The 22,161-nt window shown below is 57.4% G+C and overlaps 1 protein-coding gene across 1 annotated transcript in view; it reads left to right on the plus strand.

Annotated features, from left to right (window-relative positions):
• Positions 1-4,187: 4,187 nt before the first annotated feature.
• The window catches only part of ERGIC1 (endoplasmic reticulum-golgi intermediate compartment 1), a 78,112-nt gene continuing 60,138 nt past the window's right edge, over positions 4,188-22,161 (plus strand). Inside the window, exon 1 of the mRNA XM_053927377.2 lies at positions 4,188-4,374. Coding sequence (XP_053783352.1) covers positions 4,355-4,374 — 20 coding nt within the window. The 5' untranslated portion in view covers positions 4,188-4,354. The remainder of the gene's footprint in view (positions 4,375-22,161) is intronic.

Raw genomic sequence — 22,161 nt, forward strand, 5'->3', positions numbered from 1 at the left:
TCCAGAAGAGCTGTCGTAAAGAGGTGTTGGGTGAATAACTGAATGAATGGATGAATGACTGTCTTCTGGTTCGTCATGAGACTTGAGTAGGACAGGAGAGGAGAGTTGTTTGATCGGAGGCCTGCCTTCTACAAGGCTCAAGTTACACTGCAGACCTCTCTGAGCTGAGAAAGGGTTATTATGTCTTAATCTCTCTTCACCCAGACCTCAGCAGGACCAGCCTACACCCACGGAACACAGAGCCATCTCCTATTACAGAAAAACAAATCTGACACGGCCAGTCCCCTGCTTGAAACAACTTCGGGGACGTGTTTGCGGGAAGGGGTGATGGGGAGTGAGCACTGGGCCCAGGGAACATTCTATGCTATAGAACTTTCCATGTTTGCTGACTGATTCATTCAGCAAGCGTTTAATGAGCACATACTATGTGCTGCGCACCGGATGTGTTACTTCATCTTCTCAGCAAAGCTCCTAGGACCACGTATTTGTTTCTGTTGCTGTGTAACACCTTACCCCAAATTTAGGGGCTTAAAACATTTGTCATCTCACAGGATCCAGATGCAGCTCAGCGGGATGCCTCTAGGTCAAGGTTTCCCATGAGGCTTCAGGGCTGCAGTCACCCCAAGGCTGACCTGGGGCTCACGGATCCATTTCTAAGCTAATTCAAACGGTTGCTGTCGGGTGTAGGCAGATTCCCCTGCAAGCTCACTCACGTGGACCTCCCCAGGGGGCTGCCTCATAATGGGGCAGCTGGCTTGCCCAGGGTGATGGGCCTGAGGGGACAGCGAGAGTGTCCAAGACGGAAGTCACAGTATTTTCATCGCGTAGTCTCAGGAGCAACATGCCATTACTCCTGCCATCTTCTGTTCCGCAGAAGTAGTCAGCCCAGCCTACACTCTCAGGAAGGGGATTGCACAAGGGTGTGAATACCGAGAGGTGGACTAATTGGGGTGGCGATTTTAGAGGCTACCTGCCACAGGTGAGGTGTTATTATCCTGCATGTTACACTCAGACACCCGGCCGGCTAAGCAATGCGTGCAGATCACCCAGGTGGGGAGCTGTCTGAGTGAGGGGTTCCCATTTCACCGGACTAGCTGGGAGACGGAAGCCGTATAGATTGCCTGCCGCCGTGCAACCGCCTGCCCACAGGTCAGTGTCTGCACACCGGCACAATCCCCTCACATTGTTTCTGAGGGGCAGGCGTTCCGGAGCAGCTGCCGGGCTCATCCTTTGCCGCAACGACCCCTCTGTGATGGTGCTCAGGCATCTTTCCGACACGGAAGCTGGCTTCCTCCAGAACAAGTGAGTCAGGAGAGCTTAAGCAGGAGCCTCCAGGCCCTGTACGCCCTGACCTCAGGAGTCACACGCTGTCATTTCTGCAATGTCCGGTTGATCACCCAGGTCAGGCCTCTTCGCTGTGGGAGGGGATTGCACAAAGCCATGGGAATATCAGAAGGCCGGCAACCACAGGGCGCCACAGGATGAAGAATCCTAAACCTCAGCTAGGAAGTCACTCCCCTGGGCCAAGAGATCCAGAGCTTTCCCACTTACTCCTTAGCACTACCTCCCCCTGTCATTTGGGCAGGTGGTCCAGTAGCCTGGTGCTGTGCGGACCTCAGCAGTCTCCACGGAGATCCTCACTGATGCACCCCGCTTCCACCCCTCTGTGCTCTGGGGAGACCTGCCTCCCGGGGAAACCTCCATGCAGTCTTCATAGTCACTGCTACCCCCCGCACAGGCAGGCTCTGCTTGGATGCTGGGGGATGACGGGGAACCAGCAGACGTCCGTCCTCCCTGGAGAGTTCCCACTCAAGATGGGGAGGAAGACACTAGCCAGGTACAATATTCTAGTCACAAACTGTGACAGGTTCTCCCGAGGAAAACTACAGGGTGCCATGGGAGCATATACTGGGGGAGCCGGCCTGTGCCGCATACAGTATTTGAGCTGGGGCTGGGCAGGTGTGCTAGCACCTGGTTCAGGTGTAAGTGTCTGAAAACCCAAAATAACAGTAGCTCAAAGAAGATCGATGTTTATTTCTCTCTCGCTAAGATGTCTGGGTAGGTGTGTGAGGACGGGTACTGTGCCACTCAGTGACAGAGACCCAGGCTCCTCTGTCTTGTCGCCCTGCACTGTGTGGCCTTCACTGCATGGTCCAGGATGGTGACATCCACTTTCTGGGCCTTCAGATGGAGAAAGGGACACAGACAGTAACGTATACCGACTATCCCTGAAGCTGCCACCAGCTGCTTCCCCTTACGTATCAATGGCCGGAACTTAGTCACATGGCCACACCTAGCTGCAAGGGAAGCTGGGGAATGACACTTTCATCTCGAGCACCCCTATACCCAGCCTAAAAATGGGAGCCCCATCATCATACAAAAATAGCAACTACAGTCAACACTATCTTTCATTCTCACTGTGCCAGGGACAGACCTAAGCCCTTGACACAACACATTTCATCCTCACGACAGATCTGTGAAGCAGGCAGTAGTGTTGCCTCCATTTTCCAGAGGGGAACACTGAGGGACAGAGGTACCATGAGTTAGTTAGAGGACAAAGTGGACCACGAAGCCGTGCAGTTTGCCCCCAGTCTGGGCTCTGCTCACAGTTCACAGGTATGAAGCGAGGGAGAGCAGCTATGGGGAGACAGGTGCGTTCTCTGCCCACACAGCAGCGTGAAAGTGAGAGAGGAATGTGTTCCAGGGAAAAGGAACAGGAGATGCAAAAGCTTCCTCCCAACCCCCACCTCCAGGAGCCAGGTCCTCTAACACAATGCCTCTCAAACTTAAATGTGCCAATGACTCTCTTGGAGATTATGCGAAATACACACTCGATTCCATAGGTCTGGGCTGGGGCCGAGAATCTGCCCATGATGCCCTAGCCGCTGGTACCTGGGGACCACCTTTTGAGGAGGAAGACTGTGGTCAAGGGCCCACCGCTGCGGGACTCCCTCCTGTGCAGGGCCAACACGCAGTCCACTGGGCCCAGTGGCTGCTCAAGGCCCCTTCACCATTCCTGTGGCCCTCAGGTTTCCAGTTCAGGCTGAGATTTCTTCCTCTCTCCCAAGAGAACCAAGTCCCTTATTGAATGAATGAATGAATGAATGAATGAATGAACAAACAAACGGATGAATAGAGAATGCCAGAGATCAGAGAGAAGGAAAGCAACTGATCAGGTCGTCTGTAGGCTCCATGGGGAAGAGTTTGGCTCAGGGTCCCCCCTCCACCCCAGCAGCCCCCCGTACTGAGGCTGTGCGTTCCAAATCCCCCCAGAGGGCCAGGTACCACCACGGCCCTCTATTTATAGACAAACTAACCGCCCGCAGGCCCCGCTTTTAGAACATGAGCCTCCACCTTCTTCCCCTGGGGTTTTTCAAGTCCCACGTCACCGCAGCCTTGATGGGGGGCCCCAGAAATGGGGAAGTTCAGAATGAGTGTCCTCTACAGGGGTCTTAGGTTATCTCAGCTATCATCTCCTCTAGTCCAGGGAGATGCTGACTACCTGTGACTTTCACAGAGGGAAACGGAGGCTCACAGCCCAGGTTGCCATCCGCCTCGGAGACAACTGGTGCGTCCTCAGTGACCTTGGAAGAGGAAAGCAGAGATGGCCACCAGGCTGACGGCGGCAGCTCAGGAGCCTGCGCCCTTATGAGGTGCCAGGGACTGCACCAAACCAACTTTCTCATTGGATCCCTAGGGGACCAACCCTCGAATAAGTGTCCCGGTCCTCTTGGTGCACACTGGGGACAGGGTTGGGACTCTGCGGAGAAGCCAAGGGCCTTTCCCGGGGAGGTGCAGCAGGGACGTGTCTGTGTGTCAAACTGCGCCTTACAAACCAGGACTGCCTGCTCGCCCTTCTCACGCAGTAGCAGTCCCTTACTCCGAGCTAGGCGCTGGGCACGTGCCAAATCCGGACCCTTCCATTTACTGGTCACAACTCAAGGGATCTGTTTTGCAAATGCAATGAACAGAGGCTCAGAGAGGCAGCGGGGCTGCTCCGAAGCCACAGAGAGAGGGTGAAGGAACACAGAGCGCGGGGCTTGGCAAAGACGAGGGTGTCGCTAAGGGCTCCCGTCCCCTCCCGGAGCCTCCACCTCCCAAGGCCCACCCCTCCCGCTCCCAGCCCGCGGGCCCCTTAAACCAGGCGGCGGAAGGGGCGTCCGGGCCGGCGGCGCCCAATGGGCTGCGCGGAGCGTCACTTCCCGGCGGCGGGCGGCGAGCGGCGAGTGTCTGGGCTGGGGGCACCCGGCGGGGGCGGGGCGGCCGGAGGAGGCGTTGGCAGCCGGCTGGGACCCACGCGGCGCCGCGGCCCGCCTGGCCTGCAGCGCTCCCACCCCTCGGCGGCGACGGCACGATGCCCTTTGACTTCAGGAGGTGAGTGTGGCGACCCCGGCCACCGGGAAGCCCCGTCCGCAGGCACCGGGGGTGCCGGGGCACGCTGCGGGTTCCTCTTGCCTGGCAGGCACCGGGGCCCCTGCCCCGTGCATGCCTCGGCAGGCCCTCAGGGTCCCCAGACCGGCCGCCAGCCACACACAAAGCCAGCCGGGGCCGCGGGGGGCCCCCTCGTGCAGCCCCCCACCTCCTCGGGCGAAACCACCCACCTCAGCCCAGCCATCCCTCCCCTCTGCGGAACCCCCTCACCAGAATGCCCACTCCCCTGCAGCAGGTCCTCACACTTCACAGGCCCACGATGCCCTCTCCCCCCTTCTAGGACACAGATTTGCTCCCTCCTCCAGCTGGGAGCCCTGTAGCCATCCCTTTCCTGCCCTGTGCAGAGCCTCCTTTTGGGGACCCCACCCCAGCTGACAGGTGTGTCCTGGGCACCTTGAATGAGCCCCCAGGGATCTGCAGGCTCTGCAGCCCATCCTGCCAGCAGGGCAGCTGAAGGGGTTTCGGTTACCACAGGCTCAGGCTGCCCCGGCTGGGCAGGCAGAACAGGAGATCTGTCCCCCGGCCAGTCCTGGTCCTGGGCTCTGGGTATGGGGGTGCCATGGCGAGCGAGGGGAGAGGCCATGGAGCCAGGGGCAGTGCTGTGCAAGGGGCCCAAGGGTCTGGCCTTGACTTTCTCCAGTCACCACAATGGGTCCTTTGTGGGTCCAGCCGCCTCATGGTCCACATTGTACTGGGCTAGGCCTGCTGGAAGCCTGCCTGGGAAGGGGTCTCCGCCAGACTAACCCTTGGCACATGGAGCCCCAGGGGATGCCCTGGCCTGAGGCAGCCACACCACAGGTCTGTGGTCAGGAAAACAGAGCTTAAGTGTGGGTGGGAGCTGAGTTAGAATCCAGGCTCTGCCTCTTCCACAGGGCAGCGGGCTACGTTCTAGAAGTCAGGGAGAAGGCTCAGCCTGCAGACCTCCCCTGGCCGCTCGGCCGGGTGACCTGAGCACCCTCTCAGATTCTCCGTGTCGCCACCTGTGGATGGGGGCTAACCATCAAGCCCCACCTGTGAGGGCTGAGTGCAGGTTTAGAAGTGGGAGTTAGTGGGTGAGAAGCTTCTCCATGAGGCCCTTTCCTTGTCTACAAAACCAGGGTTCCAGGGCTCACCTTCTGGGGGGGGGGGACTCTCTCTCTCTGAGTGCCTGTCCCTCCCTCCAGCTGTGAATCAAGTCAGGGTAAAGTGACAGCCTTCTCTGGGACAAAAGCCTGGCAGTGACCCCCATGGTGGGTGGGCATGGTGGAGGTGAGGCCTGGAGAGGGTGTTGGCCTGGGACCTCTCCCACTGGCTGACGTGGTACTCCAGCCTGTCTCAGGCACGGGTGCCACCTCGCAAACAACTGCCAGCTGCCTGCACCTTCCGTGCAGCCCGGAGGCCGGCCCCGTGTCTCAGACTATCCCTTGCAGACACAGGGCCGTTTTGGACAAGGAAACCCCCTTTGATGGAATTCAGGGGCCAGTCCTCCTCCTGACGTTAACATTCCAGCCGTGAGAGCCACAGTTGGCACCTGGGTTCCTGGCTGCACAAAGCTTCCCCGCTTCCAGGCTGATCATTCCGTCCCCTTCTCCATCCCCATGTGATTCAACCATTTTTGACCTTGGGGGAATCCCTGTTTCTGGTCATTGAACCCCTTCCCTCTGTATCTAATCCCCTCATTTTAAGAGGCTGAGGGTCTTGCTCTGGACCTCACAGGGGCTAGGTTGAATGGTGGCCCAGGGCCCTAGTCATGCACAGTCCCTGACCTGGTGCCCCTGACTGGGAGGTTTGGAGTGTTCAGGGTCGTGGGGGCCCCAGCTTCATGCAGCACTTTAATCAATCCCTGGAGGGCGAGGGCTCACCACCTGCTCGGGAATGCAGATTCAACACTTTCCGTTCCCACCCTGGAGGATGAGCCCTTGGTGTCCGGAAACCTGTACTTTGCAAAGATCTGTGAACTCCAGGGCTCAGGTTCTACGGGAGGCTCCATTGCCCCAGACACCTTCCCCTTCGTCAGTGTGGAGTCACCAGATGTTTACCGCGCTCAGCCCTCTGCCCTGTGCACCACCGAGCGCAGCTGGGGGATGTGTGGTCCTGCCCTGGCAGCGCTAGAGAGGAGAAGGGAGGCGGGCATTCACCCTTGTCACCTGTGAGAGGCAGTTTTACTCTCATTTTAAATCACAGGACGGGGAGACTGTCTGCCCAGGGCCATGGCGAGCTGGTCCAGCTGGGGTTTGAATCTGGGGCCTTGAGCTCCAAAGCTTTAGCTCTGGGAGAAAGAAAGCGGAGGGTGTGGAGGGTCCCACGACCCTGTCACTGCTGTTGAGAACCAAGGGGAGTGGAGAGGGGCATACTCTGATCGGACCCCCTCCCCCACTGCAGGGCCTGGGAGTGAGCCAGGCTTCCTGCCCTGTTTGCTCTCCTTAAAACAAAAAGAGGAGGATTTTGCCCTTTCTTATCAATACTCCTTGTTTCCCTACTGACCAGGGGGCCTGTGTAGCCACTCTCCTGTGCCTTTTCCTGTCCGCAGTTTGGGGGTGAGAGAGTGGGGAGGGCTTGCTGGGGGGGTCTAAATGGCATAATGTGCGCGGCATGTAGACACAGTAGCCCCCCCCATACACTTTGGCTACTCTTGGCATTATTTGTGTCTTTTCACTGAAGCACCTGTACCCGCTATCACTACGTAACTCACTTGATTTGTTATGCTTGTCCTCTTTCTCCCTTCCATTAAATGCAAGCTCCCCGGGGCAAAGATTCTTATCTGTTTTGATTCATTGGTAACTCCCAGGACCCGGCCTGGGCCACACTGGCTCCTTAGACCTGCTTCTCCTGCTTCTCGAGGAAGCCACAGGCACAGTGTGGTTTGAAGCCAACTCTCCCTTTTCAGCTATTGGTGATTTTTCCCCCCTTCTTTGAGTTGGCTCTAAATTGCTGGGGGTAGGGGAGGAGGCCAAGTCCAGAGGAGGGAGCCTGGGCCTTCAAAGATGACTCGTGTTTGCTTTGCTTCTGTTGAATTGTTTCATCAATTGCTGAACCCTGCGGATGTGGAACTGGGCTCGTGACCCAGATCCGGGGGCGTTGGCCCAGACCGGACCCAGTTCCTGGTGGTGGGGGACGTGTACCACACCTGCTGCCTCCCGCTCAGCCTGGGGTAGGTGACGCGGCAGTCCCTGCAGCCCAGGCTGGGCGGGGTGCGGGGAGCTTCGGCACCGCTTTCAGGGGGGCAGAGGTGGCCAGCTCCCCCACAGTGGGAGCCCCTGAGTTGAAACCCCAAGACCTGGGCTGTGCCACTACCCTGCACTGACCAGCTGGGTCCTGTGACAGTTGACTTGCCTCCCTGGAGCCTCAGTTACTTCATTTGAAAGTAACCTTGATCGTAACCTTCCCTGACTCACCAGGAAGGGTAGATGCAGGGGCATGTGAGATGTCCCTGCAAGGGAGGACCGCTGCATAGTTTGTGGGGCCGAGTGTACAATGAAAGTGCAGAACCCCGTGTTGGAAAAATGTTGAGAATTTGAGGACGGAGACGGCAGAGCATTAAGCTAAGCACCAACCATTCTGAGCGTGGGGCCCTGGGTGATGGCAGAGGTCCCACACCCGTATCGCCCACCCTGCAGCGGTACCTGGCACGCGGCCCTTCCAAGCAGCCTTCCCTCCAGGAGACCCCAGCCCTCCAGCCCCAGAGAGACCCCCCGAAAGAGTTTTCCAAAACGGACGGATTTTTGCGTTTCCTGGTTTCAGCCTTCAAGTGGGGTCCATTGCTCTGAGGGTCCAGTATGAGTTCCTTGGCTCCCTCTGTGGCCTTGCCCGAGGGGCCCCCTGCAGACCCTTGTGGGCCCCCTTACTCCCTACAGCCAGCTGAGCCCCAGCCACTATGCAGGGTTCTGAGCGCAGAGTCCCCACTCAGCAGGTTGTGGCTGACATGACCCCCTGTTTGTCTGCCTCGCCTCATTCCAGAAGAAACTTGGGGAAGTTGACGGGAACACAGACTTTACAAGTTGGAAAAGATTTAAATAAACTGGAAAAAGCTAATCTAAGAAAGATTTGACCGGAGGAAAAATTATGTGAAAATCAAGGCGGTGTTTCGGGTTCGTTGAGCACTTACTGGGGCCAGACCGGATGTCAGGATCTTACGTTTATCGACTCATTTAATCCCCCAAGAGCCCCATTAGGCAGATTCTGCCATTGCCCCACTTCACAGGTGAGCCCGTGGCGGTGCAGAGTGAGGGACACGTGGGTGGGCGGGAGGCGCTGGGCCTGGAGCGCTGCCCTCTGGCCCCACAGCCCCACTGGGGACCCATGGGCTCGTCTCTGAAGCGTTTCCTCCTCCGCGCACCAAGTTCAGAGACTCGAAACCGCCTCTAATTGGATTCATCGACTTTCTTCTTGTCACTGATCCTTTCCTAACCGTGCTCATTAACAGGCTTAAAGTCACTCTCCCCCCCCCCTTTTTTAACACCAGCCTCAGATGGCCTGACACCCGAGTCTGAAATTGCCTTTAAAGACCCCCCACTGCGGCCTCACACAGGCTTAGGGCCTCTCACCCTGGAGGGTCCAGGCTCCCCTCCTTGGCCACTGAGGCCTTAGAGCGGAGAGCGTGGGTTTACCTGCTTGTCTGGGCTCAGAAGGAGACGCAAGCCGTCCTCCCGAGGTGCTCTGGGCTCCTTGCGGTGATGCCACAGGATCTTGAGCTGGGGCTTGAGCCACCGTGGCCTCGTGGGTTCCAGTCCACGTCTGGTAATCCCTTCATCCCTTTAGTATGGAGTGGTTGACGGGCAGGCACGCAAGGTGTGAGGAGGACATGGGGGGGGAGGCTTACGCGCTACCTCTGGGCCAGCAAACCTCAACTCAGGCTGTAGGTTAGAGTCACTCAAGGCCCCCAAACTAGGCTGCACTCCAGACCCCACAGTCAGGCTCTGGTGAGGGAGGGAGGCAAGCATCAGACAGGGGGGAAGGGAGGGAGAAAGAGAGGGAGAGAAACATCGATCAGTTGCCTCTCACACACGCCCCAACTGGGCACTGAACCCACAATGCAGGCATGTGCCCTGACCAGGAATCGAACTGGCGACCTTTGGCTTTGCAGGATGACGCTCAACCAGCTGAGCCAGCCGCTCAGGGCCAGGGCCAGGCATCAGTACTTTCCTCATATGAGTTCAGTGCACAACCAAGACTGAGGAGGTTGCCCTAAATCCTGAGAACCGACCCTTGGAGGGGAAGCTGGGGGTGGGAGTCTCGTCCCACCTGATCTGGTCCTACCTGGTACTCTTGCGTGACTTTTGGCAAGCCAGCTCTCTGCTCTGAGACTTTTTGCACCAGTCACGTGGTCCATAAGAGGTCTTACCTTTCCACTGATACCCCTGCTCTTGAAAGCGTGGTCCCCAGACCAGCAGCTGTCACACCACTGAAGCTTGTGAGACACGAGGTCTCGGTGCCCCGCACCCGCTGCCCTCCCCGAGTCTGAACCTGGGCTAACAAGACGCCCTGGTCATTTGGATGCTCGGTAAGGACAAAGCCCTGCTCCGCGTGTCCATCTGGACTCAGCGGCTCCCAGCCCGAGCTGCGCCCCCCCGCTTGGAGATCCACAGCCCGTGCTGACGTGCTGGCGGCTCTGAGAAGCCCTGCGTGAAAGGAGCCGGATAACTCGGTTCAACCGGCTTCTGCCAGACGTACTAAGTCGCCCTGTTGCTCAGAGAGTGCTGGGTACCATTTCTCAGAATGTGGTTTGGGAAATAGCCCTAATTGGTTCTTTAGGGAAGTGGTAATTAGACTAATTGTCTGTTGTCAACCTTAACATTTAGGTCTGTTGATTTAATTACGTCGGCTGCATATGCAGGCAAAGTACAGGGCAGGACAGAACCTCCGACATTACTATATATTCTCGAATTTGAAAACCCCAGCCCTTGGGCGAGGTGGGAAGAAATCAGGGCTCGTTCTGTGTGTGGCCGACGGCCAGGGGGTAGGCAGAGTGCTGCATAAACCCCTGGCCGGCTCGGCGGGCATCATTATTGCTGTTTGAAGTTCCTGTCAGAGATGCTGGGCCGCACCTCAGGTACATCCGGGGCCCTGGGGACCTGTGCACCCCTGACAGTGTGATCCCCCCCACACCTGCCTTGAACCTGCCAGGCAGCACACCTGGACAGACAGTAAGGTCCAACCGAAACGAACTGAGTATTCTGTTAAACCCTGCTGGAGACGAGAGGCCTGGCCGTCATTAAACTTCAGTCTAGGCGCAGGTCCCTGAAACACTGGGGACGGGTGTTGTGACAGCCCCTCAGGGACGCTGGCTTCGCTGTGTCGCACTTTGACCTGGGGCTTGAATGTCTGGAGGAGGACAGGATGGGAGCAAGCCCATCTCCTCAGTCATGCCGGCCGGTTCCCCAGCTCACGCGGCATCGAGCACGAGCTGGGCATTGTCACGGGACTTAGAAGTCACCCTGGCCCCTTGACATAGATAGGATTACTAGGAATTTATTTTATTTGAAAAACTGACATACAGGAGAGTCGACCTTTTGGGGGGCATACTCGTCTGCGACATTTAGGACATTATATCCACGTAGCCACCCGCACAACCCCCAGCCCAAGAAACTCTGATGCTGCCACGTGAGAGTCACACTATTAATGTAGCTTTTTCCCTGTAGTGAGAACACTTAAGACCTACCCTCTTAACCGGTTTTTGAGGGCCCAGCGCCGTGTCGTACAGCCGGTCCCTAGAAGTGACACGTCTTGTGTAACTGAGAGTTCACTGCCATCCACAGCAACGTCCCTTCTGCCGCCCCTGACGTCCGCCCGCCCTTCCGCTTTCTGCTTCTGTAAGTTCCACCGCTTACATGAGTCCTGTAAGTGGCATCGTGTGACCTTTGTCCTTCTGTGACCGGCTTCTCTTCACTGAGCAGAATGTCGTCCGGGTTTCCCGCCGTTGTTGTGTTGGGGCAGGATTTCCTTCTCTTCTCGAGGCTGATTATTATCCCGTTGTGTGCGCAGGTCGCATTTTCTTGATCTGTTCGCCCACACTCGGGCAGTCGGGCGGCTCCCCCACGATCGGGAACCATGCTGCGGTGGGCACGGGGGTGCACGTGTGTCTTTACGAACCTGATTTCCGTTCTTTGGGGTAAATACCCAGTCACGGGATTCCTGGATCCTATGGTGGTTCTACTTTTAATTTTCGAGGAACCTCCTTACTGCTTTCCACAGTGGCTGCGCCCGTTGGCGCCCCCACCCACAGTGCATGAGGGTTCCCTTCTCGCCACATCCTCGCCAGCTCTTGTCGTCTTTTGTCTTATTTCGATAACAGCCATCCTGGCAGGTGTGAGGTACCTCACTGTGGTTTTGACCTGCTTCTCCCTGATGATCAGTGACGTCGAGCATCCTTCCACGTATATGTTGGCCACTTGTATGTCTTTGGAGAAATGCCTATTCAGGTCCTTTGCCCAGCGTTTGGTTGTTTTTTTGTTGTCATTTTTAAGGGCTTTTTTTTTCTCCCCCACTATGGAGTTGAAGGAGTTTCTTGTATATTTTGGATATTAACCCCTTTTCATATATATGGGGCATACAGCGGGGGAAGTGCAGGACTAGGACTTGAACTTGGTGATTCCTGAGCCAGGGTGCTTCGCCACGATGCTGTCCTGCCTCGCCAATACCTCCCCCCTTGCCGTTGTTGGTTTTTGTGGTTCCCCACCAGGCCTTCTCTCCCCACCACCAGCCACAGACACGCAGAACTTTGTGGGCCACTGCTGGTACTTGGGCTGTTGTGATGTTTTGCCGGGTCCAACAGGACATTCCTGGAGTGGAGAAAGTGTGTCCAAACGTTCAGGGGAAAGTGCGACGTGGTGGGCCCACCCTGGCCACCCCTGCAGAATGTTCTACACTGTGAGTCCCTCCCCCTGAGGGCTGCCCATTGGGTTCCACAGAGAGCACCATCGGGCCACCCTCGGAATGGGCTCTCCCACCTGCTTGTTCGTCCTGGCTTCCTGGGTTTGAATCTCTTCCCCATGTGTACCAGCTGTGGGACCCTGGACAGGACCCTGCCTCTGTGAGCCTCGGTTTCCCTCATCTGCAAATCGGGGTGCTCCCACGGTCCTTGCCAGGTTCCTGCGAGCCCATGTGAGGTGGGCTCATTTGGATGCCAGGCCACCGTGCTTAGAACAGGGGAGCGTGTTGCCTGCTCCTGGCCTTGCCAGGCTGCATGGGCCTGTGTGCCTCACCTGGAAACTCTGGCGGGTGGACAAGGTAAAACCAGGGCCTCTCGAGTTTGCAGGGCCCGTGACGTACTCGCGTGAGGACCCCTGGGGAGGTTAGATCTGGATCCCGACTCCCCTCTCTCAGTGGCACCCACAGGGTGACCGAGACAACGAGCCATTAACCTGGTGAGAGAGCAAATGGTCAGTCACACACCCAGATGCGCCAGGGCCCAGCCAGGTGCCTTGGTAGGCGGGAAGGGGCAGCTCCCATCCCGTCTGTAGTTGGCTGCCCTGCCCAGGCTCCAGCTTTTCAGGAAATGTGAGCATGATTGGCGACTGCTTCCGCTGTCAGTGTTGTTGGGCGCCATGCTGGGCCCCACTGAAACTTGCCGAGCGCTGACGACAGCTTAGCTGGCCACGTGCCGCCCGTGTCATAGGCTGGCCAGGTGAACGGGACTCAGGGCACAGCCCTCGGAACCTTGGGTGGTGGTCTGTGGGCATGAACTTGGAGCCAGAGGCGGGGGAGTGGGGGACCCACAGGTCTGGGCAGAGGCAGCCTGGGGGCTCCCCTCCTCCCGAGGGCATGAGGGTGGCACTGCCAGCTCGGCCTCTGGGCCTGCCGCCCCTCTTCAGCAGGTTTGGAGCTGGCCAAAGCCCAGTCTGAGTGACACTCCCTTGCTCCAGATTCTTTAGCACCTGCGGCCCCCAGGATGTCTCTTCCGGTGACCTCCCAGGGCTCTGGCGGGACTACAGCAGTATTGACCAAGAGCCAGGCCAGAGGCCTCTCTGGGATTCCCTTTGTTTCTCCTCGCATTAGGTAGGAACCAGGGTTTTTTTTTTTGTTTTTTTAACGATGTTATTAATTTTTAGGGAGAGGGGAAGGAAAGGATAAAGAAGGGAAGATACATTGATCTGTTGCCCCCTATACACCCCCAGCCGGGGACCTTGCCTGCAGCCCAGGCATGTGCCCTGACTGAGAATCGAACCGGCGACCTTTCAGTTTGCGGGGCGACGCCCAACCCCCTGAGCCACACCAGTCGGGCAGGCACCAGGTATCATTCCCATGTGTGTGATGAGGATGCCAGGCACAGAGAGGGGGCAGGACTTGGCCAACGTCACACAAACCACGGATGACGCGACTGAGACTCCGGCGCTTGTCTGTGATGCAGGAGCTGGCTTTCTTAGCTGCACTTCCGTGCCCCGCAGGGGAGCCTTATCACCTCGATTTTCTTGGGGCCACTCCATGGGCGTCCCCCATGTCAGCGGCCATCTCCTTGGTTGTGTTTATTGTTTGTTGCCATGGAAGCCTCAGGGGGGCCTCTGGGCCACTGAAGAAGAGGCTGGCTGGTGACCTTTCCCTGCGTGATGTGCATGTCTGTGGGCAGGACCTCACCGCCGAGCCCCTGCCAGGGAGAGGGCGGAGGGGTGTAGCCCTTCCTGTGGGAAGGGGAGGGGCGCGGGGTGCTCATCCTGCCCTTCCTTTGGTCCGTCTCTGAAGCCCCCATGGACAGGCCAGGAGCTGTCGGCACTTGGTGGAGTCCTCTGCTCTCTGAATGTATTTATTGAGGGCCTGCTGTGTGCCAGACACTGTTCTAGAAGCTGGGGCGATAGCACTGAGCCAGACAGACAACTCCTGCCCCGCAGCCTCACGAGACTTCTGTTTTAGTTCTTGTATTTTGCTTCTCTCTCTCTCTCTCTCTCTCTCTCCCCCTCTCTCCCTCTCCCTCTCCCTCTCCCTCTCCCTCCCTCCCTCTTAGAGATCAAACACAGTTTTCATTTTGGAAACACTGAGATTTACAGAAGAGCCGTAGAGATGGTCCCCAGACGCCATCCAGCTTTCCCTGTGGCTCACGGCACATGCTACCACATTCGCCACACCTAAGAAACTGACATTGGTCTGGTCCATTATTGTTGTTATTAACAAAATGCCAGGCTTTTTTTGGAGTTCACCAGTTTTCCACAAATCCAACCCACACCACACCCCACGTTGCCTAAGTCGGTCACGCTTCCCGGTCTCCTCTGGTCGGGGAGTGTCCTTGTTCTTCAGGACCTCAGCGGGCTTGGGGAGCACTGTCCAGGTACCCCATGGGATGTCCCCCAGTCTTGGTTTGTTCAGTTTTTTCTCGTAATTAGACTGGGTTATGGCTGGAGTGGCCTTCTCTGCGCACCCTGACATCCACGTGACCTCCCTGGTGGCTTTGACCTGCAGCACCCGGTTCAGGCTGCCTTTGCTGGGCTGCCCACCTATATCAGTGGTCTTTCTCCCCACCTGGAAACTGGCCTCCTCGAGCGATGTGGACCACCAGCCTCTACAATCCCTTGTGGTTTCACGTGACTTAACTGCCCCTTTCCGCTCCGCTGGGGAAGGACCTGCCACGGTGGGCACCGCGTAGCACCTCTGCGGGGCGATCCTCACGGCTGTGAGCGGTCTGACACCCGCACCCAGTTTTTCCAGGACACCCCGTGAGAGATGTCCTTTCGTGAGAGGACCCATGAGAGGACCAGAAGTATTTCCCCCAGCGCGCGGAATGTTTTGAGGAGTGTGTGTGTGAGACCTGTCCCCTCAGGTAGGCAGGGTGGGGGGACCATCCGCGCTGATTCCTGTGGACCCAGGAGGTGGCTGTTGGCTCTGGGTGAGCCAGCATCCCCGCTCTGTCCCCACGAGCGTGGATCTCTCCCACCCTCCATGGGCAGCCCCAACCATCACCTTCTCCCAGTGTTCTTTCCACTGCCCCTGGCAGCCATCTTTGGTCTGGGGAGGCGTCCTGCTACAGGTGCAGACACCCTGGACGTTGTCACGTATATTCACACCGCTCTTGCCATCTCTGTCCCTGTTACTGTCACCTGCTGGTACATGTGGCTGTGTTGACACAGGCATGCCAGCCTCCCAGGTCTGCTTTGAGGAGCCAGGAAATCAGAAGGCGGCTCTGGGCTGGCTTGGGACCTTGTCAGCTACTTGCTGGCCCTGTGGGTAAGAGGATTATCTGGTGACAGCATCAGTGGGAACTGTCGAGCTGCATGCTGTTGAAGGGAGGGCTCCCCAGGTGGCAGGTTTGTCTTCCTGACATTGTTTTGGGCTCTTGACTCGGGCGGAGTCCACGAGTGATTTGTTCACTGGGCAGAGGAGTTTGGCTTCCTCTCCTGCCCCTAGTTCCCCTCCCCCGATGTCCTACCCACCCCGAGTTACAACAGCACCAAGCCCCACCCACTGAAAACAGGCTGTATGCCCCAATCTCTGGAGACTCAGCTGAAAGGTGTCGTCATTCCTATCTGGGGGACAAAGGTGGAGGCCCAGGGATGAGGGCTGGCAGGTTCATTCATTCCTTCATCCTTTCACTCACTCAAAGATGTATCAGGGAAGTTTCCAGGGAAAAAGCAGGAAGGAGAGAGACAGGGAGGGAGCGAAGGAGGGGCCCGTCCAGTCGGAATCAGATTCAAAGTCTGGATATGGGGCTCATGCCCCCAACACACACACCTCCCACAAAACAGCCGGAACCCCCAATGAGCTGAGACTCCCCCCATGACCTAGCAGAGGGGTCCAGCTCCAGCACGTTGGCTGCTTTGTTGCCATGCCTCTTTGTGTTTGGAAACTGTTTCTAGTTTTCTCCTCAGGGTGTGAGGACATCGGAAAGGAGTTGTTTCTCTAGCAATGGGAAAGGGAAATGTTCCCTGTGGACTGTGTCCCAGGGAACTGGGACATCAGACATTACTTGGGCCCTCACTAAAGGAGGAGCGGGTGGCCGGCTGCTTGTCCTAATGGGAGGTGACCAAGTCACCCCCAGCCCGGCTAGTGCCACTTGTTTGAAGTGGCACATTAGCCCCCAAATCAGAGGATGTTGGGAGGGAGAAGACACCTGACGTTTCATCCTCACCCCAGCGTCGGGGTCAGGCCTGGTTGTTTTCATTTTGAAGAAGCAGAGGCCCTGAGAGGTTGAGGGCCTGGCCCAGAGTCACACAGCTGGCAAAGTCACAGAGCCAAGCCTTGGTTAAACTTAAGACTTTCTCACCTCCAGAAGGGGATGCTTCCTGTTAGAACGCCTGCCCCTGGCCATCCAAGCGCGCCCGATTTTCAGTTTCAGTCAAGCAAGTGGGTTCCCTGCAACTGGCAGGTTTGTTTCCATTATCACCTGGGCCCTGTGCGGCCCCACCCCCAGCCCACAGTTCCGTCCAGGTGGCCTGAGATGGGCCCTGGGATCCCGGAGGAGATATGATTCTCAGGATGAGGTAAGTGGGGGGAAACCCTCAGGAGGAGGTCCCCATTAGGACTCAAGTGTAATTCTGGAACTCAGTACTGCAAATCTCAATTAACTTAGTAACAATTGCCCGAAAGTGTCCTATGGGACTTAAGACTTCAGAAAGCCCCCAGGGGTGTCCAACCTGTGGCCTAGGATGACTGCGAATGTGGCCCAACACAAGGTTGTCAATTTTCTTAAAACATTGTGAGATGTTTTTGTGATTATGTGTCATAGTGTATTTAACGTGTGGCCCAAGACAACTCTTCTTCTTCCATTGTGGCCCAGAGATGCCAAAAGGTTGGACGCCCCTGCAAGAAGATGCCTATGGTCTGGGAGCGATCGTTTTCCCTGGATGAGGAAGCAGATTCAGAGAGGTCACACAGCTGGAGAGGGGCCACAGGGACACAGCCCCTGAACTAACTGAGACGGCTGTGGGTGTGGACACCTTTGTCCCCGATGCAGAGAACTAGACCTGACCCGTACTCTGCACTCAGATATTTCCGGGAGGAGGGACGTGAGAAGCCCCAGGTGCTAGACAGTTGGGATGGCAGCGCTTATAGAAATAAACACTTCTTGAGCATCTCCTGGGTATCAGGCACAGTGCTCCCCAATATGCATAGATCATCTTATTCAGGTCTCTCACCAACCCAAAACCGGGGAGTGTACTACTCCGTCTACAGGTAAGGAAAGAGACAGAGGGATGTGCCTGAGCGTCCGTGTGTGTTAAGGTTCTAGGCTGATTAGAAGCAGTAGATACGGGAGCAGAAGGGCCTCCCAGCCCCCTCCTTTTGGAGCTGGGGGACTCCAGGCTCCAAGCGCTGAGGGCCCTGCCCACAGTCACCCAGCAAGCCAGGTGCAGGGACTGGTCCCGCTCTCGGACATGCCCAGCTTTTCCCGACTCGCCTCAGTCGGCTGAGCTTGCGAAACTGGGTCACGCTTGAAGCCAGCTGGTTTGTCAGAGCTGAGTGAAGCTTGAGTCAAAGGAGGTATGAGAAGGTTCGCCCACCTGCCTCCTCCCTGCCCCGCCCCACCCCACCCTGGATCAGGCCCCTCCAAGTGGGACCACTTAGGCACGTCACCCAGCTTGGACCTCCGCCTGCCTCACACTCACCCTGGTGTGACGAGTCAGCCACCCAGACTCGGCTCTTTCTAGAGCTGCCTTTGTTTGCGGCCGGCAGACCTGGGGCACGTGGGCTTTGGATCCTGAGGCTTCTGCCACTTGCTGTGTGTGTTTGGGCAGCTCACCGCACCTCTCGGAGCCTGCTTTCCGCTCTACAAATGGGACCAGGGACCTGACCCCAGCAGGCAGCTGTGTAGAGTTAACGTGAGAACCTCCCACGGCTCCTGGCTCCGAGAGGGTCCTCATTCAGTGTCATGGCCCCGCTACTTCCCTGTCCCTGTGCGTGGGACTTCCTGACCGACTGGATCCTGCAGAGTTTGGAAACTGGCAGCATGGGGAATTGAATTCTGCCCAGTCACAGGTGTGATTATTTGGTCCTCATGTTTCAACACATTTTTTAATGAAACACCGGCATCTTCAGATGGGGAGGTGTCACACGGAAATGTGGATTGCCAGTGTCTCTAGGAAAATGGGGCTCCCTGGCCACGCAGCAACACGCAGTCGCCCCCTGTGGGTGGGGCACGTGCCTGCCAGCCCCCCACTCTGTGCTGCCTCACACCCAGCTGGCTCCCCTCATTTATGAGACTTGCACCCTAGTTCTCAATGGGCCAGCTTATGGGGACAGGGCAGCCTGAGGGGAAACAGGCCACAGGCAGAAGTTGAACAAGGGAGAGCCCAGAGCCTAGACGGGGGGCGAGTTGGGTCAGCGGTCTCAGGCACCTGATAGTGCCCTGTGTCACGGGTTAGCCTATAGGACCTGGTTTGTGCTGGCTGGCGTCATCTGGCCCAGCCCACCCCCTCACAGGGTCCGCTTAGGGGTGTCAGGCCAATGGTGGGCCCCAGGGACCCAGGCAGGGAGGGCTGTCTTGGGAAGGAGCTGGTGGCCTTCGGGAGACAGTAGAGACCAGGGTTAGGAGCTTGGTCTCTCACTAAGCTGTCAGTGCCTTGCTCTGCCTTGGTCACTGCGTGGTCCCCCGGGCCTAGGACAGTTCCAGGCACACCAAAATAGCTCAAATAGTGAGTAGCAGAGGCTCCCCGGGTTTGAGTCCCATCTCTGCTCCCCACAGGCTCTCTGATTTGCTGGCACCTGGTCCGCGTCATCAGCGGGGATGGCAAGGTGCCTTCTTCCTGGGGGACAGTAGAGCTGCGAGGACGTAGGGCAGGTCCATCGCTCAGTGGGGCGCACCGCCGCCATGGGACGTGCTCACCATGTGTGGCTGTGCCTGTTGTGTAGTTTGCATGGGTATTTCTGTGTTCGGACCTCGATGCAGGCTCCCACCTGGGACTCTGGCCCTGCAGGTGCCAGTTAACACTGTCATTTTGGAATCTACCTGAGCATGCTGGAGGTGACAGCCTAGCGGAGAGAGGGCATGCAGGTGTGGCTGAGGGAGAGAACCTCTGGGGGGAACCAGCCCAGTTTGTCAGAGAAGCGCCTGTGTGTGTGTGTGTACACGCGTGGAACTGTGTGTTCATGGCTTTGCTGAAGGCCCACGAGGCGGCTATCTGTGTTCAGCCAGTGTCACCCGTGGGGCTCCCTAGTGTGGGGCCGTGGGATGTGGCTTTGGTGTCCACCCCGTCACCAGGCCGGACTGGTTTGCCATATGCTGCTCTTGCCTGGGAAGGTATGACACAGAAGATATGACATGAAGGAATGTGCCTTCTGCGCAGCAGCCCTGTGACTTGTGAGCCGCTTCTGGGTCTGCTCCTGCCTCAGGTGGAAGCTTCTAGAAAAGTCATGAGTGCAGCCCCTGGGAGGTGCCTGCTGGCCTTCAGAGGCCCCTGTGTAGCCCCAAGGGCTCCCCAGGTGGAAGTGGAGGGACTGGTTGGGCTGCCCAGAGGCATCTTCCTCGGTGGAACTTTCTGCCAGGCACCTCTTGGCTGTTTCTAGAACACACACCCAGCATTTCCCTCACTGGCTGTTTGTGAAAAGCTCACTCCGGATAGAAGGGGCGGAGTGGAGCCGTCAGGAGCCTCCCGCAGGGTCCGAGTGAGAGGCGTCTGCGTACCACACACTCCTGGTTCTCCTTTACTCAGTGACTGGAGGAGAGATGGGAGCTTGCGCTTAGTGAGACCAAGGTTCTCGTGTTTACACAGAGGAGAGTCCAGGCCCCAGGACTGTGGGTCCAGGAAGCTTGGGGTGGGCAGAGGAGGCTTTGCTGGATCGACCACTTCAGTGCTCACCTGGGAGTTCCCTAATAACCCCGGAAAAGGCTGTGTCTGCAGACCCCGCCGGCAGATGGAAGCTCACAGTCCCAGTAGGGTGCTGGGATGGGGTAGGAGTGCCCTGCTGTCCAAAGAGAAAACGGTCGGGTGCTTTGAGGCTCCTGCCTGTTGGGCGTTTAGGGCCAAAGTCCTTGCTTCCCTGCCCTACAGGTAACACCTATGGGAGAGCACATCCCTCTTCATGGGTAACATCAGGTCAAGTTCTGCTCCGAGCCTGGGACCTGTGGCTGCAGAACTGGCTCTGAGGGCATGACTTCTGAGGCTCTCAGTGCCCTGTTCTGCCACCTAGTCCAAGCCCCCTTCCTAGCATCCTGGGATGCCCCCCGCCCCAGCCGTCCCGGGCTAGGGTGGGCAGTGGGTGTCCTGACCTGGGAGGACTCTGTTTCCGCAGGTCTCCTCTGTGTCCCCACCCCCCCGGCCATTCTCGGGCCTTGGGTCAAGGCAGAGCCAGTCCTGTGAATACCATCTCCCTGACATATGCATTTTTCCTCTATGATTTTCCTGTTTTGATGAAACTCTGCTCTTGGCTGTGAAGGTTCCCAAGAGGGGCCTGAGGCCTGGCCCAGTCAGCCAGCCAGCCAGCTAGTCATTCAGGAACTTTGCTCCCAGGCCCAGCCCCACACCCTGCTTGAATGCCCTGCGGCCTGGGGCCCTAACCTTCCTGCTCTACTTGAATGGGGCCCGACCCTCCCCCACCCTCAATTCCCAGGTTCCCAAGTCCACGTCCTGGTCCTTATCGCTTTTCCCAGCTGACTGAAAAGACTGCATTCCAGCCTGAAATTAGACCCGTCCCACCCCTTTCCTTTCTGTTTTCTTCCAGACTTGCGGTGTGAGAGTTTGCTAAAGTTCATGGTCACGCCTGCTTGTGTCTGAGCCCGCTGAATGGCCACCTGGTTCCCAGGCTGCCTGTGGGGAAAGGACAGGAGTCAAGTCCGTTAGCCCGTTCATTCATTTGTTTGCTCATTCATTCAGCAAATGCACTGAGCACCTACTATGTGCCAGGCTTTGTTCTAGGCACTGGGCACAAAACAGCGGACTTTCAGGGGTCACCGAGGTACCAGCTCTCTCTGCCCGCCCTGGGAGGGATGGCCGCTTTCACTTGCTCCACTTTGCAAGTTAGAACTGAAGCTCCAGCCCTGGCTGGTGTGGCTAAGTAGATTGAGCCCTGGCCTGCGAACAAAAGGGTCACCGGTTCGATTCCCAGGCAGAGCACATGCCTGGGTTGCGGGCCAGGTCCCCAGTAGGGGATGTGCAAGAAGCAACTACACATTGATGTTTCCCTCCCTCTCTTTCTCCTTCCCTTCCTCTCTCTAAAAATAAACAAAATCTTAAAAAAAAAAAAAGAACAAAAAAAGAACTGAAGTTCCAAGAGCTGATACAGGTACTGGTACTACTGGTTGCCTCTCTGCCACCTCAGTGGGGGTCACTTTAAAAGCTCCCCTTCTTTGGGGCCCCTGGAGCCCCCTATGCAGCCTTCACACCTCCTCAGCGGAGCTGAGCGTGGGCTAGATTCCAGCCGTTGCTCGCCGCCCCGGTGAGGTTCCTTGGGCAGGGGACAGCTCTCCCCGAAGCCACAGCACAGCCCATACGTAGGTGGTGGCTCCGGGGTCTGGGAGCCAGGTGTCTGCAGCTCCAGACTCCGAAGTCTGTTCTTGGGGCCTCCCGGTGATCTGCTGGCCCAGGTCTCTGCGTGGGGCTTCTTCCCCGCTGTGTCTGGCCTCGAAGCCGCGCTGTGCCCACAGCCCTTGTCTCAGTCTGCTCCGCCAAAGGCGCTTTTGTTGAAAGTATTTGTCCTGAGTGATTCCAAGTTTTAAATCTCACCTTTGACGCATTTACCCAGCCCAGCCTCCTGCAAGCTTGTTCCTTATTCATTCTTTCAACAAACAGCACTTATTCAGTGCCAGGCCCCTGCCAGGGACTGGACGGACAGGTGAACCCTGCCCTCTGGGCGCTCACAGGCCTAGGAGGCAGTGGGAGGCAGGGGAGGCGTGAGACC

The sequence above is a fragment of the Desmodus rotundus genome, chromosome 6 (genome assembly GCF_022682495.2).
Source record: "Desmodus rotundus isolate HL8 chromosome 6, HLdesRot8A.1, whole genome shotgun sequence".
Classification (NCBI taxonomy): Eukaryota; Metazoa; Chordata; class Mammalia; order Chiroptera; family Phyllostomidae; genus Desmodus; species Desmodus rotundus.